This window comes from Muscardinus avellanarius, assembly GCF_963383645.1.
Source record: "Muscardinus avellanarius genome assembly, chromosome: 6".
Classification (NCBI taxonomy): Eukaryota; Metazoa; Chordata; class Mammalia; order Rodentia; family Gliridae; genus Muscardinus; species Muscardinus avellanarius.
Window position 1 is genome coordinate 101,700,949 of NC_137791.1, and position 27,118 is coordinate 101,728,066.

A 27,118-nucleotide genomic window follows, 5' to 3' on the forward strand; every position below is an offset into this window, starting at 1 on the left:
CTTCACCTCCCAATCCCCTCAGGTAGGTCACCTTATTTGCTCATCTATAGTATCTCCTTCTTCATCTAGAGTTTCTCCTATGACCCATTTTCTCCCTTGCTTCCACATATTAGGGAGAGAATCTGATTTCTTATTTTTTGTGACTGACTAATCTCACTTAGCATAATGTTCTTGAGTTCCAGCCATTTCCCTGTAAATGACATAATTGTGCTTTTCTTTATGGCTAAGTAAAATTCTACTGTGTACGTATCCCACAGTTTTGTAATCCATTCATATGTTGATGGACATCGTGGCTGGTTCCATAGTTTGGCAATGGTGAATTGTGCAGCGTTGAATATAGACATGCATGCGTTAGTTTGGTAGTTTGGTTTCTATTCTCTTAGGTAGATACCCAGAAATGTTATTGCTGGATCATATGGTTTCCATTCATTTCCATTCTTCTGAGGATCCTCAATACTGTTTTCCAAAGCCATAGTAATAAAACATCATGGTACTGGCACAAAAACAAATACATAGACCAATGGGGAAGAATAGAAGACTTAAAAACAAATCCCACACTTATAGCCAATTGATTTTTGACAAAGGGGCCAAAAACATATACTGAAAAATGATAGCCTCTTCAACAAATGGTGTTGGCAAAAGTGGTTAACCATATTCAGAAAAAATGGAAATAAATCCCACTTTCTCATCCTGCACAAGAGTCAATTCAAGATGGATAAAAGACTTGAAAATTAGACCAGAGAACATGAAGCTCCTTGAAGAGGGCATAGTTCCAACTCTGCAACACATAGGAACAGTTAAATACTTTCTCAACAAGATCCCAGAGACACAAGAAAACCAAAGGGGAACAAAATTGTGAGATTGCATTAAATGAAGAGCTTCTGTACAGCAAAAGAAACTATGAAGAATCTCAACCGAGAGCCAACATAATGGGAGACTTTTGCCACCTACTCCTCCAATAGAGGACTAATATCTAGAATATATAGATAACTTAAGAAACTTAGCACTAAGAAAACAAGTAAGTCAATCAAAAATGGGCAAGTAAACTAATTAGACACTTCATGAAGGAATAATTCAAATGACCAATAATTGCATGAAAAAATGCCCCACATCTTTAGCAATTAGGGAGATGCAAATCAGGACTACCCTGAGATTTCTTCTAACTCCAATAGAATGGCGATCATTCAAAACACAAACAACAGCAAATGCTGGCAAGGATGGGAAGAAGTGGGAACTGTAATAGATTGTTGATGGGATTGCAAATTAGCGCGACCACTTTGGAAAACAGTATGGAGGAGTCTCCAAATATTCAATTTATTTTCCCTATAAATACTCTGTTTTGGTGTAGAAATTCAGTCATGATCATATAAGTCTTTTTAAATTCTTTTTAAATGTCTCAAAAGTGTATTGACTCATAAATTTAACAGAAGAAAATAAAACCTCTTTTTTACAGAATGTCAAATTTGGGACAATTTGACACTGACTTTTACCAATCTAATTATATCATTGATAATCAGGAGCAGAGCTGTAATGATCCTAACACCTATGGGAATCTTTATGGATCTGGACTGTAAGTATATTGAGAAAACATGCTCTAGTTTTGAATGGTGTTAATATTATAGGAAGGGATTCTAGGCATGGGAGCATTTTGAGGGAGAAGACATTAGTTTTCTGTGCTTTTATCAGTGAAGTACCCTAAAAGAAATGATAGGAGGTGGAAAATTGCCATGATTGCTCTTTTTTACTTGGGGCCCATGCTAAGTGAATGTCTTCTCTATTTTTTTAAATATAAAAATTAACAGGGATACTAAATACAAGTAAAAGGCAAATAGAATATTTCTTTTTACCTGATCATTTTCAAGACAGTACTTGAAAAATAGAATGTCTAATTTAGTAAACATTTATTAAATATCTGTTTAGTGTCAGAAATTAGAATAACTGCACACTCAAAGGATGAAATCCATAGTCTTTTTCCTCATGTAATTTAAGATTTTATTTTGGAAAACTAAATTAAATATGTATGCAATTAAATATGTATCCATGTAATATGAAAAATGATATAAAGAAATCAACATAAACATACTTTCATGATAACTTGATTTGAAAATAAGACAAAATGATTAAGAATTTAGTATTTGTCTTTATAGAATATTGTATTTAAAGTGAAGAGAATTTGGTTCAAGTCTAGGACTGGCTTTGGTTGTCTTTGTAACATTGGGAAGGCTTCTCTGTATTCATTTAAGATATAAGGATGTTAATACCCACTTCATGGAATCGTCCTATTGAATAATTATGATAACGTGTAGGAAATTGTGTAATTAAAGTAAAACCACAATTTAAATATAACATAAATAGAGCTCATAAAAGTAATTGGTACTTTATTGCCTGAACTTACCTTACTGTATGTGGTTATACTGTTACTTTACTGCATGTTATGGGTATAGGTTAATGGATTTGGAGAAAGGTAAGACCATTCAACTTTCAAAATAACTTTATCCATAATAAATTTAATTTTATTCATATATAAAGTTATGTCATAATAACTAATCATAACCACATGCTAGGAACTGAGCTTTGTAAATCAAGTCACTGGATTCTCAAATAACCCTATGAAGGTAGATACTATTACATATAAGAATTCAGTCACAGAGAAATCAAGAAACTCTGATGTTAAGTAAGAAGTGGGCTTAGTCAAAGATTGTTTGATGATGCTCACAACAAGGGAGAACATATAATTTACTGTAGAATAACGATGTTTTAGCATAAAATTTCTGGTATTAATAATAATGTTAGGACAGGAATAAAACAGACCATTTTAGGCAAACTAAGCTGTGCGGTAACTGTACCATTTCAACAAATCTAGGCCAAATAACATAATATTAAAATTCATTAATTTAGAAGGGTTATAAAAGCAGAAAAATTATCTTAAAAGGTCCATATGGAAAGAGGAAAAGAGAGAATAAATACAAAAGGTGGTGATATGAGTTCTTCTGTTGAACTCTGCACAGGGAAATCTGGCCCTTCTGTTCATTGACTGATCCCTCCTATACACATAGGCAAGTAGATACTGCTCTCACAGGCTTCTTCGTACCTAGTCTTGCGGAACCATGCTCTAAGGATAGCAAACTTATTGCCATATGATATTTTCACAAGGTAAAATTTAAACATCTGGAATTTTATCTCATTCACTTCCTGGTTCTATCCTGTCCAGCATCAGTCACCTTGCCTTTTATGACATACTCTGGAAAGCAAAGAAACAAAATAATTGTGTTTCCAGCAGAAGGAGTAATTTGAGATTAACTTTTTATTTATAGTTTTAGACAAAAGTATACTAAAAGGTACAAAAGGAGAAAGACGAAGCTTTCTAAGCAAAACTCATGGATCACAGCTTTCTTCTCTAACCTCATCCAAGCCAATTTTCTTTCTCCATTTGATTATTCATATCATTTTGCACAAGTCAAAATGACAAAAAGATGGAAATTAATATAACCAAATTAGAGAAACTCATGATTATACTGCACCAGGACAAAGCTTAGCCTGCTTCAGATACTTACCATTTAAATCCAAGTGCTGATTTGAATGTAGTAACATTTAAATTCTAACACACACTACAAATCTCAAAAGTTAGGAAAGAGTAATAGCTCTGGGAGTTTTATACAGTACATGGACATGGAGTAAGGTCAATGATTTATTAGTATACATCAAAGGAACTCCAAAATATTTGATCTCTTATTCATACCATGAATAGTTCAATTAAAATATACCCCAAATCAGAATAAGATGCTCATCATCCTGGTAAAATATATAGGAATCCAGAGAATATTTATAACCAACCAGTTTCCTTCTTCTGGTCTCCTCCTCCTCATCTCTCTGTTTCTCTGTTTAGTCATTCCCTTTGTATATCATCTAAACCCTACTTCCCTGTATTTGGGAGTTTTAAAAATCATATTAGGGCTTGAAACTGGGGGCATTCTACTCTGAGATACACCCCCAGCCCTTCTGATTTTTTATTTTGAAACAGAGTCTCATTACCTTGCTGAGGCTGGCCTTGAACATAAGATTCTTCTATCTTAGCTTTTTAAGTACTGGGATTACAGATATCTACCACCAGACCTTACTGGGAGCTTATTTTTAAAAGGCTGTTTCAGTAGTATATTGATATTAGAATTGATCATTATTATTAAAACAGTGAAATTTTATGTATAAACACAATGAAACCCTTACTTAGAATGTTGCATTTGTTCATTTAGTGTGAACAGGAGAAACATATTTATTTATAAAAAATCAATTATTCAGTCACTCAGCAATACTTTCCAACCACCTATTACTAGGCTTTATTTTTCAACTATACACTTTGAATTATTGAAGTGGGATATCAATTCTCATTATTCGGAGAAAGAAAGACATATTGGTCCACAAAGGTGTGAGCAACTAGAAAACTCATTTTCAATATTTTGGTAGGAATCCAACAGACCAATACTGAATCACAATCTTGGCATAGTCAAAAGCATCGCTATTCCTCTAACTAGACCATCCATGATCTGGGAACATTGCATAAGCCATCTCCCTGGCCACTCTTTCCCAACACACAGTACTTTGAAACTGATTCTAAAACAACATGGTCTTGAACTGATCCTAAACAACATGGTCTTGCATGGAGCCCATGCTAGGACTGATTTTGCAGAAGCACTTGGAGTCTTGTATAGATAAAATGTTTCTCTAAGTCCAGACTAAGATTTTTTTAAATCAGTGGGGCATTTTATTGTTAACCTTTGATTTCATTTCATACTACTGTTTTCTGTGGTTTCAAGTGGTGCTATTGCATAGTCTGTAAACTTTTTTGGCCTCAGGTTCTCTAAAAAGTACAGTGTCACCTGACTCACAGAAGAGGGTGACACTGGCTCTATTCAAAGAGGTTTAGTTTAATAGATCCCAAATGTGCAAGTAGATTTACACTGAACTGTGCTCAGGTGTTTGTTCCTTCTTTGTCATGTGTATTTCAGCTTCACTGTCTTTATGACATTGGAAGTGAATCACCCACCTCTACTTCAGGGACAGACAGACAGAGGGAAGCAATGTCACAGTGGAAGTCCAAATCCATGGTCCTGGAAAAACAAAACCTCTAATAATGAATATAGCTAATTATTATGTGATGGTCATAGAAAACTGATGTTTTAAAACAAACACACCTCCAGGAACTGAAATCATTACCACCAAGTCTTCCATGCATTGGAAGAGACATTTTAAGTCCCACTGATTCAGAAACAAGTAAAATCTTATCCTTGATTGAACCTTAGCTTAATACAGAAGTACACAAGTTAAGACAAACCTCTGCACCAGTTGGAGCTCTATAACCCGGGATATGAATGGTGAAAAGGAAAATACTGAAGAACTGGAAAGCATACAGTTTTTATGTGGATCAGGTATTCACCATTGCTTTGTGGCTCAGAGGCAGAAATCCTGGTATGAGTGTAGTGGAGATCGTCCTCGCAGGGAAACACAGGATTGGTGAGATGTTATAGAAATCACTTTGGATGGTCCAAGAAAATTAAACGGGGAAAAAGCTAAAGGTGACTGGCGTAAAAGGGATCTAAACTCTCAGCTTCCTACTCGTGCTGATTTTCTTTGAGGAATGACAGACTGGAATACAACTATTTCAACTACATGCTACTCCTGGGTGTAAGGAAGACATCTAGAAGGAACTCCCCATAAGTCTCAGGAAGAAAAAAGTTAGTAAATACTTAACTAAGGCTCACTCTCCATTTCTCATGTACTCAACACTATTCTCAGTCCTTTATTTATTTAACCCACAACAACCCTGTGAGCTTTGTTTTGTTCATTTTTTTTTTTTTTTTTTTTTTTTTTGGTGGTACTGGAGTTCCTGGAAGCCCTTTTACCTCCGGGCTACACTCCCAGACCTATTTTTACATTTTTATTTGGAAACAGGGTCTCCTAAGCCAGCGCGTGTGTCTGGCTTTGAACCTGCATGATCCTCCTGTCTCTGCCTCCCAAGCGCGGGGATTACAAGCGTGCGCCACCACGCCCGGCTTTGTTTTGTTCATTTTACAGATCAGGGAATCAATCAAGGTACAGAAGGTGAAGTAATTTCCTTCAGATTAAGAGATAGGAACTTAATTGTGAAGAGCCAAACCCCAGAGGTCACCTTGGCTCACCACTCTTCTGGTTCAGGATAAATCCTACAAATGGGTGATTGTTAAAAGCAGACATGCAACTCCATTGCCTTAGAAAATAAAAAAAGGAAATATTACCAAGAATATTGCTGACTGCTAAGGGAGTCTTTACAATCACCTCACAGTTGCTTGAAATTGTTTTTATAGGAAGAGGTGTTTACCAATGATGAAAATGTTTAAATCCTACTAACCAGAGTCAAATTTTTTCAGTCTATTTAGTTGACTTTTTATTTTCAATCTAGAATAATGTGCTGAATTAGATATCATCACAATTTCAATATTTGATTTTTCTTAACAAAGAAAGCATTTTGTTGGTATACTCTACAAAATTCTCATTGCTCCATAGGGTTTAGATATGATGGATCTTTAACACTTCAGATATTGAGTATGGTAATCTGGCTTTATATAATTACCTCTAATATGTTAATCATTCACTACTGTAGGCTTAATGGGACATATAATAAAATATCCAGTCTCATTTCTTGATATATTATTAATGAAAGGGCATAGTAGGCTTGAAAGATGTCTCTAAGAATATAAAATAACTCATTAGCACAACCATTCTTTGTTGACCCCAGCCAACCAAAAAGGATAATACATGGAACTATAGATTGGTTTGCAATATTTGATTAAAATTATAGTTGCTTATAATAATTTTAGAAAAATACCTAGGACATAAAATTGGGTTATTTACAGTCTTTTGTGTGAGACTGTAGATTGTTAATGTGATTATTGTGATATTGCCTTGATTTTATTCATTATGATGTTATGGTCAATGTAGACAAAGATAAAGTTACAGAATAAAGAAAGAATTTTTATTTAATGTTAGGCATGGTGGCTCATACCTGTAATCCCAGTACTTGGAAGCTGACAGGAGGATTGAAGTTTGAGAACAGCCTTAGGAACATAGTGAAACTTGAGCCTGGCATGGTGGAGCACATTTGTAATCCCAGCATTTGGGAGGCTGAGACAGTAGCAGCCTCAGCTACTATTTAGTGAGGCCCTTTGCAACTTTGTGAGACCTTGTTTCAGAATACAGCTGGGGTTGTAATTTGGAGGATGAATGCCCCTGGGTTCCATCCTCAGTACTATGAGAGAGAGAGAGAGAGAGAGAGAGAGAGAGAGAGAGAGAGAGAGAGAGAGAGAGAGAGAGAGAAAGAGAAAGAAAGATGGGCAGGCTGTCAGCAACTTAGGGAAACCATTTCAAAACAAAAAATCCTGGAGATCTAGCTCAGAGGTAAAATGCTCCTGGGTTCAGTCTCCAGTGCCAAAATACTACTGCTACTACTACTACTACTCCAATAATAATAATTTTAATTTAAAAATTATAGAAGGATCCCGGGCATGGTGGTGCACATGCCCCCCGCCCCTGCTTGGGAGGCTGAGACAGGAGGATCGCACAGGTTCAAAGACAGCCTTTTTGGCTTAAGAGACCCTGTTTCCAAATAAAAATATAAAATAGGTCTGGGAGTGTAGCCCGGAGGTAGAAGGGTTTCCAGGAACAACCCCAGTACCACACACACACACATAGTTATAGAAGGATGAGCATGCTAATTTGTCTGACTACATTTTTGAAGTTTTTATAGGACAAATTTTTAAAAATCACGTTATTAAATATGTAGTGGGAAAATTTAACATAATGGCCCATTATAATAAGGATAATAGAGTACAAGCTCTTGTTGGAGAAGTTTTACTGGATGAGGGAGCAAAGAGGGATGGAGAAAGAAAGGAACAGGATTGGGCCATTGATGAGAGAGAGAGAGAGAGAGAGAGAGAGAGAGAGAGAGAGAGAGAGAGAGAGAGAGAGACTGTGATGAGGTATATTGGGGACTGAACCCAAGGACATTTTACTTCTGATTTCATCCCTAGCTCCTTTTATTTTGTATTTTGAAATGGCATCTTACTAAGTTTCAGAGGCTAGCTTTAGCCTCCCAAGTACTGGAGTTATAGGTATAGGTATAAACTACTGTGTCTGGCTCATATATATTATTTCAATATGCATATATATATATATATATATATATATATATATATATATAGTTTCCTTTTTGTAGAGAAATGACTCAAAGTAAGTATTCATAGCAAATTTCTTCAAATTCGCTTTGTAGGCAGTAAATTGTGAAAATTATACTTCCTCAAATCTGACTAGCATTGCTTGTGTATGATTCCTGGTGAGGCCAAGCAAGATATCAATGAAAATATAATTTAGACACTAATCCATTGAGTCATCTTTATTTGCCTTTTTTCTTTAATTTTTTAGAAAGGCATACACTTAAAAATACATATTTGAGAGATTTTACCAAACAAAAAGTCATGCAGATTGTAATTTTCTTCTACCAATACTTTTGATAGTGTATCCAATTTGCTAAAAAAAATTACGAATATATTACATGGCTACACAAATAGCATAGCATATGCTATGGAAGACTTAAAAAGTATTACACCAGTTCCCTAACTTTAGTAAACAATGGTTGACTTAATGAATGATTAAGTTCATATCTCTCTATCTGATGGAGTTTATTTGGCAAAGGAGATTATTATATTGGTCATATTTACATACATAAAAGACCAAATATATGATTCTTGGACTTTATATTAAGTTTAATGTTAAAAAATACAATGAGACAAAAATATTGCAGGTTCAAGGCCAGCCTCAATTACTAACTGAGGCCTTCTGTAACTTATTGAGACCCTGTTTAAAAATAAAGAAAAAAATAGGTTTGGGAGTCACTCAGAGGTAGAATGCCACTGGGTTCCATCCCCAGTACTGCCAACGGGGGAAAAAAGGAAATACAAACCATGTTGTAACTGTTTTGGTATAAAGAGATCACAGGCAATTACAAAATTCAGAATCACGGCTGGTATAGATCATTCTTCCACAAGCCTTCAATCAGTTATGTTAATTTGGAAGATCAAAGTTAAATTTTAAGCATACTATGATTTTCATGGATAAGTATTCATTAAGAGTTAAGCGATTTCATAAAAATAAATTGATAATTTCCACCCTTGATTTTTCATGGTATCACTTTAGTAATGTGTAAATGTCATTCTTTTTCTTCTTCCAGACAGCAAGAAGGGGGGCATTCTTCACCCACCCCTCTTGTAAGTCCTGACATGCTCATGCCATCAGGTTATACAGGACAACATTTTCAGCCAGCGTGGAACCCAGATTATTATTCACAATCTCCTTACAGTGACAGTTTTGATGAAGAGCCTCCTTTGCTAGAAGATAAGTTAAGGACATGTTATTAATGTGTATACAGCTTGAAAAATAATAGGAATAATCAGCACTTAATGTGCACTGTCAGCATGCCATGTACAGTGTTTTATGTGGGACTGTCCCAAATATAACAAATCTACCCAATCAAGCCATTGGAGGTTTGTTGCATGTTTGTGTGGAGATATTTGGAAGTACCTTTGTGCTATTGCTATAGTTACTAAATAAACATTTAATAGCTCACTATTTCTTACATTTTGATTTCCAGGTCATGTGTAGACAACAGTGAGGACATTTTCTGACAAAGTGGATACATCAAAACAACCACCCTTCCCACTCCAGCTATGGAGGCACTTTATAATAATACATTTATTTATTTTAAACATATGCAACATATGCTATGGGAGACTTAAAAAGTATTACACCAGTTTCTTTCAAGCATTCATTCTCTCTCTCTCTCTCTCTCTCTCTCTCTCTCTCTCTCTCTCTCTCTCTCTCTCTCTGTGTGTGTGTGTGTTGTACTGAGACTTAAACCTCAGGGACATTCTACGTATGAGATATATCCCCAAAACTATTTTTATTTTTTTCAGTATTGTACACTTTCATTTCTTTTTTTATTGGTGCATTGTATTTATACATCATACTGGGGTAAAAAACTTGTGTAGACATAAATGCACACATCACCCAGCCAGCCCCCACCCAGTCCCCACCCTAATCCCTCCTCATCCCTCCCTCCCATGCTTGGCTTAGTGGTTGACTATGATATGAATAAGTACATCATGTGCTTTAAAGAGTTTCCTTCTCCTCACCTCCCATCCTCACAGTGAAGTTGCCTTATTTGCTCCGCTTTAGGATCTCCTTTTTCACCTGGAGTTCCTCCTATGACCCATTTCACCTTAGCTTTCACATTTTGTAACAGGGTCTAAGTTGTGGAGACTGGCCCCATACCTGCTATCCTCCTATCTCAGCCTTCCAATTACTGGAATTACAAATGTGTACCACCACACCTGGTTAGTTTCAAATATTTTCCCCTTGGCATCTGCTTACTATTAATTTGTCCATGGGTCTTAGAAAATATGAAAGTTTAATGTTTATTTTAAAATTTAGAATGATTAGCCAGGCATGGTAGCACATGTTTGTAATCCCAGTACTTGGGAGGCTGAGACAGGATGATCACAGATTTGAAGCCATGCTCAACAACTCAGAGGGACTCTCAGTAACTTAACAAGACCCTGTTTCAAAATAAAAAAGAAAAAGTGTTGGCATATGTTAGGATAAGCAGCCCAGTCACACTAAAGATGGCGCCTCTCCGGCTTCTCTTCCATATTGTGCTGGCTACCTCATAGCCCGTCAAAGGGGCCATGGGATGCCCAACAACCAGTCCTCTGATAACACACTCACTGGGGTATGAGCCACCCAATCAGTAAACGCCCCGTACTTCGTGTGATATTCCGCTGTGACTGGAAGCCCCCTCCTTTTAAAAAAAATCCCCAGCTCCCTGATATAAAAGGGAGCTGGGCTGTCTTAATAAAGCTTTTGTTTACTTGCTTGCTTGCTTATCTCCGATGGCTGGCCTTGGGGTTTTTTCCGTGCCGGACTTCCACTTTCAGCATATACCTCAAAGGTAGAAAACCCTTAGGTTCAATCTCCAGTATTACATACACACAAAAAAATCCAGAATATGTTTTTCTTGGAAACTTCATTCCAGTTATTCTTTTTCTTGCAGATTTTCAAATTCAATTTTTTGCTTTGTATTTGGATGTTTAATTTGTGAGTTTTTAAGCTTAATACATGAAGTAAAGTTAAATATTTATTTTCTTCTTTAATGGCTATTTTTCTCCAGTGTTTATTGAAAATAATTTTTCCTGGTTATTTAAAATGTCCATATTGGAATATAGTATACTATATATTTTTCTCTAATGTCTCTTTAACTTTGAATAGGAGATGTTAGATTTTCCTTCTTATTCTATTCAGTTCTGGATGATTTTTATATCTTTTTCCCTTTGTAAATATCCCTAGCAAATATATAATGCATTAGAAAAGCAAGCACCTAATATAATTTTGTATTTTGAATTTATGAAATATCAAGAGCTCTGATCGAGTATATTCTTCAGGCTGGATGACTTTGTAAATTTCATTTGCAATTCTCATCTGTCCAAAGATATGAAGAAGCTGTAAGCAAGTTTTCTGGGATGAGGTGATAAATGATATTTGCTAGATTTTATTGAGCATAAAAAAAGGCCTATAAACTTATGAAGCTATAGTAATGAACAGCCCACACACAAAGGATGTTATTTTGAAAATGTGCTTATTTATTTCTTAATTGCTTTATAGTCTAAGGTGTTCATTTGGTTTTATTAAGGAATGACAAATTTTACTCATTGATAATGTACAGTCAATATGATACTAAATGCATCTTCAAGAATAATAGTCAATTCAAGTCTGTCAGACTAGAAAAAATTATTGGTATTTTGTATATGTAGCATAGTCTGATGTTTATATATGAAAGACCAGTGCCATAATTTGCATAGAATATAAAGATATTAACTCATTTTTATAGCATATATCATATTTCACCACCACTAGAAGACAGCAAAACAATACATTTTGCATTCAAATTTCATAGTGGTTTCATATTTTATTCTGTACAATGTGTTACATTAGCACAACTATAATTTAAAAGTACCTATAATCTTATTTACATACCTATAATAAATTTGAAAAATATGAAGACATTGTTTTTATTTTTATTTTTATTTTTTTACATTGTGCTTCATGCCCTTCCCCCTCCCTTTCCCTCCCCCGCAATAGAGAGTGTGCAGGTTAATCATATTGTATTTATGCTATTACACATATTTGTATGTAGCTCCTCCATTGAACAACCTCAGCTTTCTTCCTCTCCTATCCTTCTGTTCAAGCTTGACTAATCTCACTTAACATAAGGTTCTCCAGTTCCTTCCATCTTCTTGCAAATGCTTTTATTTTATTTTTCTTTATAGCTGAATAGAATTCCATTGTGTGTATTTCCCATAATTTTGCAATCCATTCATCTGTTGATGGAGATCTTGGTTGGTTTCATAGTTTGGCTATTATGAACTGTGCTATGTTAATGTAGTTCTCTGATTTCAACCCCTTTGAAAAGATACCCAGGAGTGGTATAGCTGGATCAAATGGTGGATCTGTTCCCAGTTTTCTAAGGAATCTCCATACTGATCTCCATAGTGGCTGAACTACTTTGCACTCCCACCAACAGTGTAAAAGAGTTCCCCTTTCCCCACATCCTCGACAGCAATTGTTATTCTTTGATTTATTTGTTTGCCACTCTAATTGGGGTAAATATGAAGATATTTTAACAGAAAACATACAAAACATTTTTATTAAGAGACTATTTGGTAAAACATTCATTCGCCATGTCATGAGTCAATACTGAAACATGCACAGAAGTTATCTCAGCAAATAAATAGTAAAAATCAGCAAATGATATTATTGCATGAAGCAATCTAAGAAAATCTCTGAGTTTCTTCACAAATTATCTTTTAAGTAAAAAAATATTTTGAATTTCAGACCACTGTGGCAAAATGTGAAAATGTAGTTAGCATAAATGTCAAAACTGAAAATAAAGTTTGAAAATGGCATAAGCCTCAGGTAAAAGTAATTTAAACTACATTCTTTAACTTTTAAATTTGTTTCTTATTCTAAATATTACATTAGAATTCTAACTTCATTTTAAGTTTGGTGAACTGCTTGTATTCTCTAAAATATATATTCATTAAGAACTATATAAATGCACTGTGAAAATAGAGGATGAAATATATAAGTTGAAATGTAAATGACTTGCTCATTATTAACAGATAAAATTCTTTTCAAGCTTGAGATGGCAAATGTCTACCTGGGTATGAAATAAGTAAAAGAAGACCCTTCCTCCCCCATTTCAGATTCATGGGTAGCTGACCTAAAATAATTTGGGGTTGTTTAAAGCAAATTCTCTCCATGTTATAGAATAGTTGAATTCTATATTCATCTTGTATTCTGTGTACAGAATGTCACCTTTGCACATTATTTATGTAGCATTTAATACTTTAAAAAAGAAAGTCGAAGGCTGAAGGTTAGATCAGTGGTAGCATGCCCGAGGCCCTGGATTTCATCCCTAGCACTACAAAAGAAAACAACAAAGACAAATAAACCAAAAAATTAGAACTATACTCAGTATCTGACTAAAGAGGATTGCCAAATCATGGAAAATCGAGTTCCAAGTACAAATGAATTTATGGAGATAGGCCTTCACAGGAAAGAATTGGGTTCAATTAATAATACATGCATAGTCAAAAGCATGCATTCTTGAATTGGATGATTGAATATGGAACCCAAATACTCTATTACTAGCTAAATGACTAGATCTTTTAAAACTTCAGCCATCTGATGCATAAATAATAAAGCAATGAACTAGCTGAGTGCAGTGGTGCACACCAGCAATACCAGTACTTGGAAGACTGAGACAGGAGTGGCAGGTGGATGGCCAGCCTCAGCAATTAATGGAGGCCCTCTGCAATTTAGTGATACACTATTACAAAACAAAACAACAACAACAGAAAAAGGATTGAAGGTGTTGCTTAGAGGTAAAATATCCCTGGCTTATATTCTCTCTCTCTCTCTCTCTCTCTCTCTCTCTCTCTCTCTCTCTCTCTCCTCTCTCTCTCCTCTCTCTCTCCTCTCTCTCTCTCTCACACACACATGCACATATACACAGACACACAGACACACACACACACACACACACACACACACACACAGAGCAACGGTATGTGCAAGACCACTGCATATATGTACTTACTGTAGTTTAGCTTCAGTTCTTCCGCGCTCCTACCTCATCCTTATTGAAACTTTAAAATGGAAGAAAGGAAAGTTTGATTGTGGTTTCAAAATAAAGTCAGACATTTCTTTTTAAATATTCTTTTATTTTCCTCAATATATATGTTTTCATTTATGGGAGCAGTGAGAAAAGAAACTGATATGGGAATATTTATATAGTAGTGAGAAAAGAAACTGATATGGTTTGTCAAAATTTATTTTAATATTCAGTAGATGTCAATTGGCTAGGTGTTTTTCTTTGTCAAGTAATGTAGGAGGAAAAGGAATCTATCCGTCAGAATATCTTGTAAAGTAGCTACTGGAGAAAAAAATTAAATTTGGAAATGAGTCTGAACTTATGAAACTGACCCTATTAAATTTAGATATTTTATTCTAACACAATCACTCACAAAAGGAAAGGTTTAACTTGTCTTAGAAATTTAATGAGTACATGGATTTAACCTCCTAGGGCACTGGACATATAAAATATGCATGCACGTCATGGTTTCTATTCTTTTCAGAATGCACTTCCCTTTTCTACTTTGTGGAGTTTCATACATAGAGTATAAAATTGTTCTCTTTAAACAGAATTGAAGGAAAATCCCAGACATGAACTGGATATCTTTAGTTTATATAGTACTGATAAATGAAAAATTATGCCATGGTTGATATGGCAAGATTTCAGAAGTACTAGCAATTGAAAATATAAAAAAGGAACTATCTAAATTGGCAATAAGAGATTTTTGGTTAGTTATTTACAATTTTATTTTTAAATGTATACTGTCAGTTTTTCATTTTCAAACTGAATTTTATGCTTATATTTGCTGCATAGATCAGAGATTTTTTTTTTTTTTTTGGTGATACTGGGATTCCTGGAAGCCCTTCTACCTTCGGGCCATACTCCCAGACCTACCTTCCATACTCCCAGACCTATTATATATATTTTTATTTGGAAACAGGGTCACTTAAGGCAGCGTGGCTGTTTTCGAACCTGCGGGATCCTTCTGTCTCGCCTCCCAAGCGCAGGGATTACAAGGGTGCGCCACCATGCCGGGAGATCATAGATTTTTTTGATGGAATGTTTTTTCTAAAATAATTTCTTTTGAATCACCTCTTTGGCAACAAAACCTTTTTTTTTTTTTTTTTTGTAATGAGGGTTGAACTCAGGGGCCATTCTACCCCTGAGCTCCACCCTAACCCTATTTTATTTTGAAACAGGGTCTCATTAGGTTGATGAGAGCCTCATTACTTGTTGAGACTGCTCTCAATCCTGTCCTTCTCCTCTCTGAACCTCCCAAATACTGGGATCACAAGGTTACTATTCTCAGCTTCGTTTTGTTTTATAAAGGGCATTATAGCATTATATAGACCTTTAAGAAGATAGGTCAGATAAAAGTGATAAGTAACCAAATAAATATGTTAACTCTTAAAGATGTAACTCTTTTTTATTTTTCTAGACTTACCTTTTTATGTTTGTTTTTGCAGAACTTGGAATCAATTTCGATCATATATGGCAAAAAACTCTGACGGTGTTAAATCCAATGAAGCCAGCAGATGGCAGCATTATGATTGAGACAGACCTCACAGGACCCATCCTGTTTTGCATAGCCCTGGGTGCCACCCTGCTTCTGGTAATGTGCAGCAGCAAACACCAGATTTTAATGCTTGTTTTTACCAATGTCAGTTTTCAAAAAACTCAGTCAATAAAAATAGAAAATAGGCTGCTTTATATAATGATTTTCTTGTTTAAACCATGACTTTTTTTTTAGTGAGAGACCTAGTTGACAAATGAAGCATAGTGACAAAAAGAAACTGTAATGTATTGAAACAGACAAAAAGTATGAACTTAAATATAATTTTAAAACTCAAACTACCCAGTCAAATTTTCATCCAAGCAGGAGATCATTTACGTCTTTCTTGTTACCAAGAAAAGAATGCCAATCGGAAATAGTTGAAGAAAACATAGTTTTGACAAAGAAGAGACCTAAAGTTTAGTTCTTGTTTTGTATAATATTTCTGTTGTGACACTGGAAAAATTTTTTTCACATTTATCATTATTTTCTTTGCTGTAGTATTAAGAATGTTCTTAACATCTTGTGAGGTATCAGATGGGTCTCTTTATTTTTTAAAGTTTTTGTTGGTGCATTGTATTCATACATCTTAATGGGATAATGGATGGTGAAGACACACATGCACACATCTTAACCAATTTCAACCCCATTCCCTTTCCACCCTCCTCCCCATGCTTGGCTTTGTGATTGACTTTGATTAAGTGTTTTAGAGTATTTACCTCTTCCCCTCTCCCATCCCCTCAGTGAGGTAGACTTATTTTCTCATCTATAGAATCTCCTTTTCTGAGTAGGCTTCTATGAATGAATTAAGGGACAGTGATAATCTATGATTTGTTTAATCAATATACATATTTTCCCTAGAATTTTATTTTTTCTGTTTTCTTTGTGTGTGTGTGTGGGGGGGGGAGTCTGGGGATGGAACCCAGGGGCATTCAACCTCTGAGCTGAGGCTGTCCTGGAACTGCAATTCTCCTGTCTCAGTTCTCCAGTTACTGGGTTACAGATGTGCATCACCAGATTCTGCTGGAAATGTATTTTTCTTTATCCTCTTGATAACTCTTTTATTTTCTTTTTTTGTGGTACTGGGGATGAAACCCAGGGGCATTCCACCTCTGAGCTACACCCTCTGCCCTATTTTTTTATTCCTCATTTTGAAACAGGGTCTCACTAAGTTGCAGAGGGCCTCAATAAGTAGTTGAGACTGTCCATGAACCACAATCCTCCAGTCTCAGCCTCCTGAATGCTGAGATTATAAGTGTGCGCCACCACACCGGGCTTATTTTTCTGTTTTCTGTGAAGGTATTTTTTCTCTTTCTTTACCATATGTCATATGTGGGACCTTCTCATTCTTTGCACATTTGGAAGTAGGAAAATTAAGTGTCATAAACACAGCTGGGCATGGTGGCGCACGCTTGTAATTCCAGCATTTGGGAGGCTGACAAAGGAGGATCATGGTTCACAGACAGCCTCAGCTACTTAGTGAGATCCTTTGCAACTCAATGAGACCCTGTTACAAAATAAAGAATAAAAGATAGGGCTGGGGGTGCATCTCAGAGGTAGAATGCCCCTGGGTTCCATCCCTAGTACCACAAAAAAAAAAAAAGAAAGAAAGAAAAGAGAGTCATCAACAGGATAAAGAAAAATACATTTCCAGCAGAGTCTGGTGATGCACACCTGTAACCCAGTATCTGGAAAGCTGAGACAGGAGAATCACAGTTCTAGGACAGTCTCAGCAATTTAGAGAGATCCTTGGCAACTTGGAGAGACCCAGCTTCAAAATAAAATAAAATAGGGATGGGGTATACCTCAGAGTAGAATGCTCCTGGTTAAGCCTTCAGTACCAAAAAAAAAAAAAAAAAAAAAAAAAAAAAAAAAAAAAAAAAAAAAATTCTACCTAAATTTAGAAAACATCCTATCCTAGCTCATAGTTTATAAAAGTGTTTCTTTAAGGGAAAAAATGGAGATGAGGAAAGGGCTGTGTTTTTATACCAAAGAGGGAATTAAAATAATTTTTTTAAATATAAAAATTGAGTAAGTCAGTTTGAAAAGTATAGTTTCATTAAGGCACAAAGATAAAATCTCAGCAGGGAATATAATATAGGAAACTATTCATATCAATCTAGATTTCGTCTGCTACTGTCAACAATGATCACATCATATTTATATAATAGTATAAAAATAGCAATACAGTAATACAGTGATGACGTCTTATTTTCTTTCCTTTTGCCACAGTATATGCAAATACTCTGTAAATTAAACACCATCAATTGAAGTTTTCACTTAGTCTCTTACCTGCCTTCTTGAGTCTTTGTCATGGTAATTTGATAATCCTGGATTAAGTTGCTAAGCAAGGCAATGCCAATTAATCAAATAGTCAAAAACAATCAATTTAATATATTAACTCATCTTTCTTTTTCAAGCCATTTGTAATATAGCAGCTGTTTGTTTTTCTATGGAAATATTACTGTCACTACCCCTTAAAGGACAGCATTAATTTTCTTAAAATCTCTCTTGGATGTATGCTAGTTGGAGCTCTTATGATTAAATACAAAGCAACATTAAGAAATTATAATTGGAAGTTAGAAAACTGCACCTAAACCTTACTGAAATTACCTGTGATCTTATCTTAAATGTTTGGCTTCTTATTTCTGTGCCTTGACATTTTAATTTTCTTCAAAACAGGAGTACTAAATATTAATTTTTAACTCTGAAATTATCAAGTATGTGCATACGTTATCTGAATCTTTTTTGTGCATACGTTATCTGTGGATTTTAGCATTAGGTGTGATAACTTCAGAATTGATTATGATAAATACAGACCAATAAAACTTCATTTGGATGTTGAATGAAGTAAAATTTAACTCAGAATCTTCCTGATGCTAGGTTAACTGTACCCTAGATATCTATAAAATTTTGAAATTATTTTATGGGTTGTTACAAGCTTTGTGCTAGTGAAAGTGAAAGTAAATCCAAACCAATATCCACATCTGTTCTTTATGTTTGGAGATATAAGATTCATAATCACATACTCAGCATTTTTATTATTTATGCCCACATAAGGCAGTTTTAGTGGGCTTTCTTCAGGATGAAGGGAGCAAATCAAAGAAGCTTCAAGCTCCAAGAATTCAACATATATTTAGTTTTATTTATTCTCCTTTGTTTGTCAGCTATCCATTGTTGTGAGTAAATACCTGTGGTACTGAACTTAAAAAAAAGTAAAGGATTATTTTGGCTTATAGTGTTTCAGTCTTGTCACTTGGCTTTTGGAAAGTCAGAACGTGATGGAGTGTGCACACAGTGTGCACATGGCAGCCAAGAAGGGAGAGAGAGACAGGTGGAAGTGGAGACCAGAGATCCCTTTCAAGGACACAACCCCAGCCACCTAACTTCTTCCCATTGGACTCCACCTCTTAACAATTCCATCCAAGCCTTTAACAGAAGAAGCTTTGGGGGATGCTTATTCAAATGATAGCACCCCAAGTTACTCCCCCCAACAACAACAAGAAAAGTGATTTAAAACTACTGGTCCACTTAAGTTTCTGGTAGGGCTGAGTGTGATGTGGAAAAACAACATGCCTGGGAAGTGTAAATGTATAATTAGAGTCATATTAAATATTTTGGATCAAGATGTAGTAATAAGGTAAATTATTTTCAGAGAAGATCCTGAAAATTTGAAAATCTAAAAAAAACAGCATTTATTTTTATTTCAATTCTAAACATTTGTTAGAATTTTAAATAAAATTACAAAGTGGTAATATTACTAATACACCTTGTAAATCTCCTAGATTAAATTATATCTTTATTCTTTGATATATCCACAGACATGAAAAGAAAATATAGTCAATTTTATGGTTTGTGATTCTTATAGACAATCTATGGTTAAAAAATAAGCCTGCCAGTGTTTCACCTTTTTCTGTAGCATGCTTTCCCCATCTCAAGTATAGTTAGGGTGTTTGCTTTCAAGATTGGAATTTGTGCTCAGGTGCTTTTTAATTTGGTTGTTTTATTTGTTTGTTTGTTTGTTTTCAGAACTCCCCGTTTTCTGTTCATGGTACTGCAAAGATACCCAACCGTGATGCAGCAAGTCCGCAGAGCTCTGTGCTTTGTTGTCATTGATTTCCTCTTCATGTTTCTTGTGCATTCAAACATTTTCCTCTGCATCATTTTAGGCAGGAAAGGTTCAGTTTGGTTACGTATATGGCATGAGTGCCGCTGGCTGCCTTGGAATCCACGCCTTGCTGAACTTGATGAGCTCTTCAGGGGTGTCCTATGGCTGTGTGGCAAGTGTGCTGGGTTACTGTCTGCTCCCCATGGTCATCCTGTCCTGCTGCGCCATCTTCTTTTCATTGCAGTAAGTGGGTGCACTGATTGACCCCATATACGCAATCACTGGTAAGGCTTGCAGGACCAGTGCAGAAAGTTAAGCTCTCTGATTATTTTTCAATGAAACTGGAAAAACCATGTCTACTACAAGCTACACAGGGATTCGGAAAAATAGGTCAGTTTGTGCTCAGGTGCTGTTCAAATAAATTAAACCAAGGGATGTTTAAAAACAGGTACTTTTTAAGTTGTTATATCTTCAGCATGAACTATTGTCACAAGTAATATAACGACTATAGAAAATTCACTTATTTGATTTTGGGAGAGTAAATGCCTGCTGCACATTGACAAATGGCTTTAGCTCTCAGACACTGTGCCTTCCAGGCTAGAAACAACTGTTCTCTCTCTGCTGGGCTCCTTGCCATGCAGAATTCCCAGGAACCCTGATGAGGATATTAATTCTGGAGAACTTTATAGTATATGTGCCCATTTGATACTTTCTTCATTTTTCTTCCATCATTTGGGCAGTATGTATTTGCAATTCAAAACTATTAATGATGATATAGTACACACAAGTTTCTGTAGGACACATTCCCAGGGCATAGCATATCACTAACACTTTGGTGAGAGAGAGCAAGTAATTTCTTAGTTCTTTGTCACCTGCCAAGCTCCAAACTCACTTGGAAATAAATATATGCAATCCATGTTCATTCTTCCATATCCAAAGCAAACAAAGCTTGCATTTTTTTCTTGGATGATCTGAGTCTTAGGTTATTAATGCTACATTGGATAGGAAACTATGTAAAGATTTTACTAATACCACGATTAATAACATAGAAAAGCTTTTAATATTTTTGCTTATTTAATCATAAATAATTGTTTTTATAACATTGAGAATGACTTAGAAGTGCCCTTTTGTTCTAATATACTCTCATTTTTTAATTAATTAATTAATTTATTTATTTATGTTAGTGGTACTGGGGTTCCTGAAAACCCTTCTACCTTCGGGCTACACTCCCAGACCTATTTTTATATTTTTATTTAGAAACAGGGTCTCTTAAGCCAGCGAGGCTGGCTTCGAACCTGCGTGAACCTCCTGTCTCTACCTCCCAAGCACGGGGATTACAAGCGTGCACCACCAGTCCCGGCTTATACTCTCATTTTAAATAGAGTATTTTGGAGAATAATTTAAAGCAATTCCTTACTTTATCAGTGAATATTCATTGTGTGTGTGTGTGTATGTGTGTCATGCATCTTCTACCTCTGATGGGTTTTTACCATTGAGCTAGTTCCCCTAGCCCTTTTTAAATTTATATATATTTTTATTTTGTAACATGATCTCATTAAGTTGCTGAAGATCTTCCGAAGTTGCTGAACCTCATCTTGAACCTATGCTTCTCCTGTCTCAGCTTCCCAAATACTAGAATTACAGGTACCACACCTGGTTGAGTACTCTGCATTTTACAAAAGCGGAAAATAGCTGGGTGTGGTGGTGCATGCTGGTAATCCCAGCATTTGGGAGGCTGAGACAGGAGGAGACAGGAGGATCCAGGTTCGTGGCCAGCCTCAGCTACTTAGTGAAGCCCTCTACAACTTAGTGAGAGCCTGTTTCAAAATAAAGAATAAAAAATAGGGCGCCGGGCATGGTGGTGCACGCTTGTAATCCCCTCGCTTGGGAGGCAGAGACAGGAGAATCACGCAGGTTCGAAGACAGCCTCACTGGTTTAAGGGACCCTGTTTCCAAATAAAAATATAGAAAATAGGTGTCTGGGAGTGTAGCCCGGAGGTAGAGGGGTTTTCAGAAACTCCAGTACCACCACCAAAATAAATAAATAAATAAATAAATAAATAAATAAATAAGGCTGGGGGTGTAGCTCGAAGGTAGAATGACCCTGGGTTCCATCTCCAGTACTGCAAAAAAAAAAAAAAAAAGGGAAAAGTAATAGAAAATTGTACCTTGAATGCATAAATATAAATCGATATGTTTTGCGTCATCCATAGGAAAGTTCCACATTTTGTATACTGTATTCTTTAGTAAACTGTTCTTTCTACTTAGTTGCTTAGGAAGAGTTTCCCATGTTAATATAAAGTTTTGTTCTATAACTTTCACATTGTCAGATGCTTTTGCGAAAAATAATATTATGATACACCATTTAAAATTTTTCAGTTTTAATCAGGCATGGTGTTGTACAACTGTAGTCCTAGTACTAGGAAGGCCAAGACAGGAAGACCACAAGCTCAAGCCAATAACATTGTGACTTAGTGAGAGAAGCCTGTTTCAAAATAAAAGCATTCTCTCTTTCTCTCTCTCTTTCTCATACACACACACACACACACACACACACACACACACACACACACATATTTGGCTGGATATGTAGCTGGAGGTATAGCTTAGGGAGAGGGCATCAAGCACAGTCTGAATGATGTATGCCATTTTCAATATGATCCACATTAAAAAAAAAATGAAGTAGAATACTCCTTGGTTCAAACTCCAGATCGCGCAGGTTCAAAGCCAGCCTCGATGGCTTAAGAGACCCTGCTTCCAAATAAACATATAAAAAATAGGTCTGGAAGTGTAGCCAGGAGGTAGAAGGGTTCCATCTCCAGTACCACCAAAACAAACAAACAAACAACAACAACAAAAAACACTCCAGTTTATTAGGGGAAAACTAAAACTCAAATTCTTGGATTTGGGAACTATCTAAGTGTTTGTGCTTTTTCATTAGATCTTCATCCTAAAATTAAAAAGATGATATATTAGTTAATTTCACTTTGACAAAATACCTGAAAAAATCAACTTATAAGAATGAAAATGAAAAGCTTAGCCGGGCGGGGTGGCGCACGCTTGTAATCCCCACACTTGGGAGGCAGAGACAGGAGGATCGCGCAGGTTCGAAGCCAGCCGCGCTGGCTTAAGAGACCCTGTTTCCAAATAAAAAAAGTAAAAAATAGGTCTGGGAGTGTAGCCCGTGGGAGTGTAGCCCGAAGGTAGAAGGGCTTCCAGGAACCCCAGTACCACCAAAAAAAAAAAAAAAAAAAAAAAAAAGAAAGAAAGCTTATCTTTTCTTACAGTTGTGGCCCATGGTTGCTTAGATCTGTTATTATGGGACTTGTGGTAAAGCTGAACATCATGGCAGGGAATACATATTAGAGCAGAACTGCTTACCTCAGGATTAATGGAAAACAGAAAAAGAAGAGAAAACGGGGCTAGAGTTCCAATGTTCCCTGTATGGACATACCTCTAATGACATGACTTCTTCCACCCCACCTCCTCTTGGTAGTACCAAAGGCTGATGACCAAACCTTTAGCATAGGTACCTCTGAGAGACATTTTAGATTCAAACCAGAATAGTTAATTTAGAAATAATTTAAATTATATTAAATGGGGATAAACTGTTTGACCCCTAAGACCCCTAAGAAAAACTAAATTGCATTTTTAGGTATGTTACTATATCACAGTTTTATCTTTTTATTCACAGAAGCATATATAATAAATAACCCCAGAGATTATTTCTAGCAGATATTAAACTAATTGATATAGTATTTATTAGGTACCTTTATAATATTTTTTATTTATTAATATTACAAGGAATTATAATCAGCACTGTATAATTTTTACCGCTTTTCTTTGGTTCATTTATGAAAAGTAGGTATTTTTGCCATTCCCATAAATAATAAACACAATTTTCAACTTTGGAGTCAAGTCAGGATCAATGGGCCGTGTAGTTCGGTGGTGGGAGGAGTGATGTGCCGGGAGTTAGGTCTGTGCATGATGCCCACTTGGACATGTAACTGTTATTAAGTCACTTTGTTGCTTTAAAGCCAGAGGAGATATCTCATCTCTGACACCTCTCATACCATTTACACCTTATTTTCTAAAATAATGCATTCTACTTTGCCCATAAGAGATTTATTCTTCACTACCCATGCTTTTATTTTTATTCTCTAGCTGGCTAGACTTAACTACTGTGTTTGTACATTTATTTTTTTTAAAAATTGGTACATTATACTTTTATATCATATTGGGGTATGGAGTGTCAGAAAAATATGTGTACACAACACTAAGTACCATGCCCACTGGGTATGCTTTCAACTCCCCCAACCCCGTACGTATGCCTTTGAGATTGAAATTGGTAGTTTTATATACATCCATAGCATGGTTTTGACTTTTACATTCTTTATTACTTTGACCTCCCTTCCCTAATTCTCCTCAATCACTTCCCTGTAGTCTCTGCTTATCTATGTGATGGTCCCCTTTTATCTGAATATTTTTCTACCTTCTACATATAAGAGAGAACATACATACATACTCATTCTTGGAGACTGGCTATACTTACTTAGTGTTATATTCTCAAGTTTTATTCATTTCCTGCAAATGATGTGATTTTGTTCCTCATGACTGAGTAAAATTCCATCGTGTATATATACCTAAGTTGTATGCTCCATTCATCCATTGATGGACACCTAGGCTGGTTCTATAATTGGCTATTCTTTTTTTTTTTTTGTACTGGGGAAGGAACCCAGGGACATTATACTTCCAAGCAACACCCCCAGTCCTATTTTTTATTCTTTATTTTGAAGTAATGGGTCTCACGGAGTTACAAGGGCCTAAGTAGCTGAAGCTGGCCTTGAACCTGCAATTCTCCTGTCTTAACCTCTGGAATGAGGGGATTACAAGCATGCACCACCACACCCAGCTATAATAGGCTCATCTTTTTAAATTTTTTTTACTTTTTTTAAAAATTTATTATTAGGGCATCATATTCATACATCATAATGGGGTAAAAAACTTGTGTAGACATACCCAGTCCTCACACCACTCCCACCACATCCCTCCTTCCCATGCTTGGCTTGGCTCTTCTTAAAGAGCAAATTGTCTCCAGTTACTTTTCAAAGACACCAATTTAATCACATCCATTATGGAATAGTCCATGTATTCTCTACCTGAATTGTGTCAGGTCTTGATATCTCAGCAAAAACATGGGAAGTGCACCTGAAAAGAGTTGGACTTGTCAAACTGCCAGAATGCACCTCTGTTTATTTTTCTTCTCATACAGTGATGGGTCAATTTATGAAGAAAATAAGGGGGAGGAAATTTGTAGCTATACGAGAAGGTTCTAAATGTAATGTATTAGAGAGTTTCGAGAGTTGGGATTTAAATTTGGTAGATGAGAATGACTGCTGATAATTTTCTTCTGCTTTTACTAATTCTGGTTTTACTGGGGGGAAAAATTTGTTAGTTTTTGTGGTAAATTTAACTCAAAAGGATTTCTAATGGGCTGAGGCCTTTGAGTCCATGTGGTTCATCACCCTCATTCAAGGAGTTGTAGATTCTGTACCAAGGACATTTCAGAGGCAATCTGTTCAGTCATCTTGTTCCCTCCTGATGTAAGGCATTTGTCTCCTTGGTATTTCCTCCAGGGGCACCTTTGGGACCATGTCAGCCCTGGTCATCATTGGCTGGTGCAGCTTTTCAGCTTCCAAGATCTTCATCTCAGCCTTGGACATGGAAGGACAACAGCTTCTCATCGCCTACCCTTGTGCCTTGGTGTATGGACTTTTTGCCCTCCTAACAGTTTTCTAAAGAGTGCCCGAGGTAGTATTGTAAGATTCTGTTTGTTTGATATTCACATTGTTCTGGAAGTGTATTTGCATCCAAATTTGGTGGCGTGACTTTTGTTTTATTACCGTTGAGAGAATAATAAGCAGAGACAAAACAACACTTAAGGATGGTGCTCTAAGGGCCTGTTTGGTGTGAATGATGTTTTGCTTTTTAGTGTGGTGCATTAAAACATTTTAAAATATTTTAAAGTAAAAAGTGATGTAGTTGCTGTATTGATGATGGGCAATGGTGTTTGTTCTCAATAATTTTTTTTCTGAGTAAGCATAAGTAATAAAATTATATGCTTATAATTTAAAAAGAAATCCAAGTCTTTTAAGACAAGTTCATGAGTGTCCAAGCTGTGTGCATGCTTTTAAATACCATACAATTCAGCACCACTGGAGAGTTTGGGCACATAATATACAGGGTTTTATTTACTTGAAGAGTTAAAGAACATCCTGACTTTCAGTTCACTTACTTTAACAACTCTTGTTTGATCTCTCTTAGATAATCCGTTGACTCACCACTTGTTTAAGCCTTTACTTCTCTCTTAGTTGGTGTAGATACTGTGGTCTATTGCTATCATTTCTCCCTTGTATTTGTTCTCAGTAACCTTGCTAACATTTTCCTAAGTAGATGAACGCTACAGGAAAAAAAATCACATTTACGTGATGTTAATTGTATTGCCATATCTGAAATGGCTCTTCAGTACTGCCTTTGATTCCTACTATATTTTCATGCTAAATTTGTTTTCATACTGTTTAAGATGAGATCACACCAGTTCTTTCCTAGTCTTCTGTGCTCAAATCTTTAACACTCCATCATCGTTTCTTACTGTGGGTTGATTCACATTTTATTAAAAGATAGAAAAATCTAAAAAAAAAATGCTTTATTTCCCCACTACTCTGTCAACCCACATGCATCCTTATCTTCTTTCACTTTCTCCTCTTTACACCCTACCCCTCCACCATCATGCCAGAATTTTTATTAACCTATCATTCATATCAGAATATAAACATATTCTGTTGTCTTCTGTGTTAAAATTAATATCTATAGACATGTTTCGTACCTCTGTTCCTTTTTGTAGCAAAAATCCTTGAAAGAGTTATGTATTGTCTCTGGCTCCATTGTATCACTTCCTATTCTCTCTTTCCCACAGTCTAGTCAGGAATTCATCATGCTATTCCTCAAAACTACCTTTGTCAAATCAGTAACAATGGATCTTGCTAATTCCAATGGTAAATTCTCAGTTTCATTTTATTTGAACATTCAGGTATTTAACTGATCCTTCTTTACCCATCTCTCCCAGCTTGTATGCTGAAGAGCATTCTTCTAAAGTGTCATGCTCTTGTTTTTCACCTACCTT

At 35.8% G+C, this 27,118-nt stretch overlaps 1 protein-coding gene across 1 annotated transcript; it reads left to right on the forward strand.

Moving 5' to 3' along the window:
* Positions 1 to 1,454: 1,454 nt before the first annotated feature.
* YIPF7 (Yip1 domain family member 7) lies at positions 1,455 to 25,734 on the forward strand (the record flags this gene model as incomplete). Its single annotated transcript, XM_080697588.1, has 5 exons — positions 1,455 to 1,570; positions 9,257 to 9,420; positions 15,742 to 15,887; positions 19,997 to 20,178; positions 25,572 to 25,734. 5 exons carry the CDS (start codon positions 1,455 to 1,457, stop codon positions 25,732 to 25,734), a joined length of 771 nt encoding a protein of 256 aa, XP_080553714.1.
* Positions 25,735 to 27,118: the final 1,384 nt, after the last annotated feature.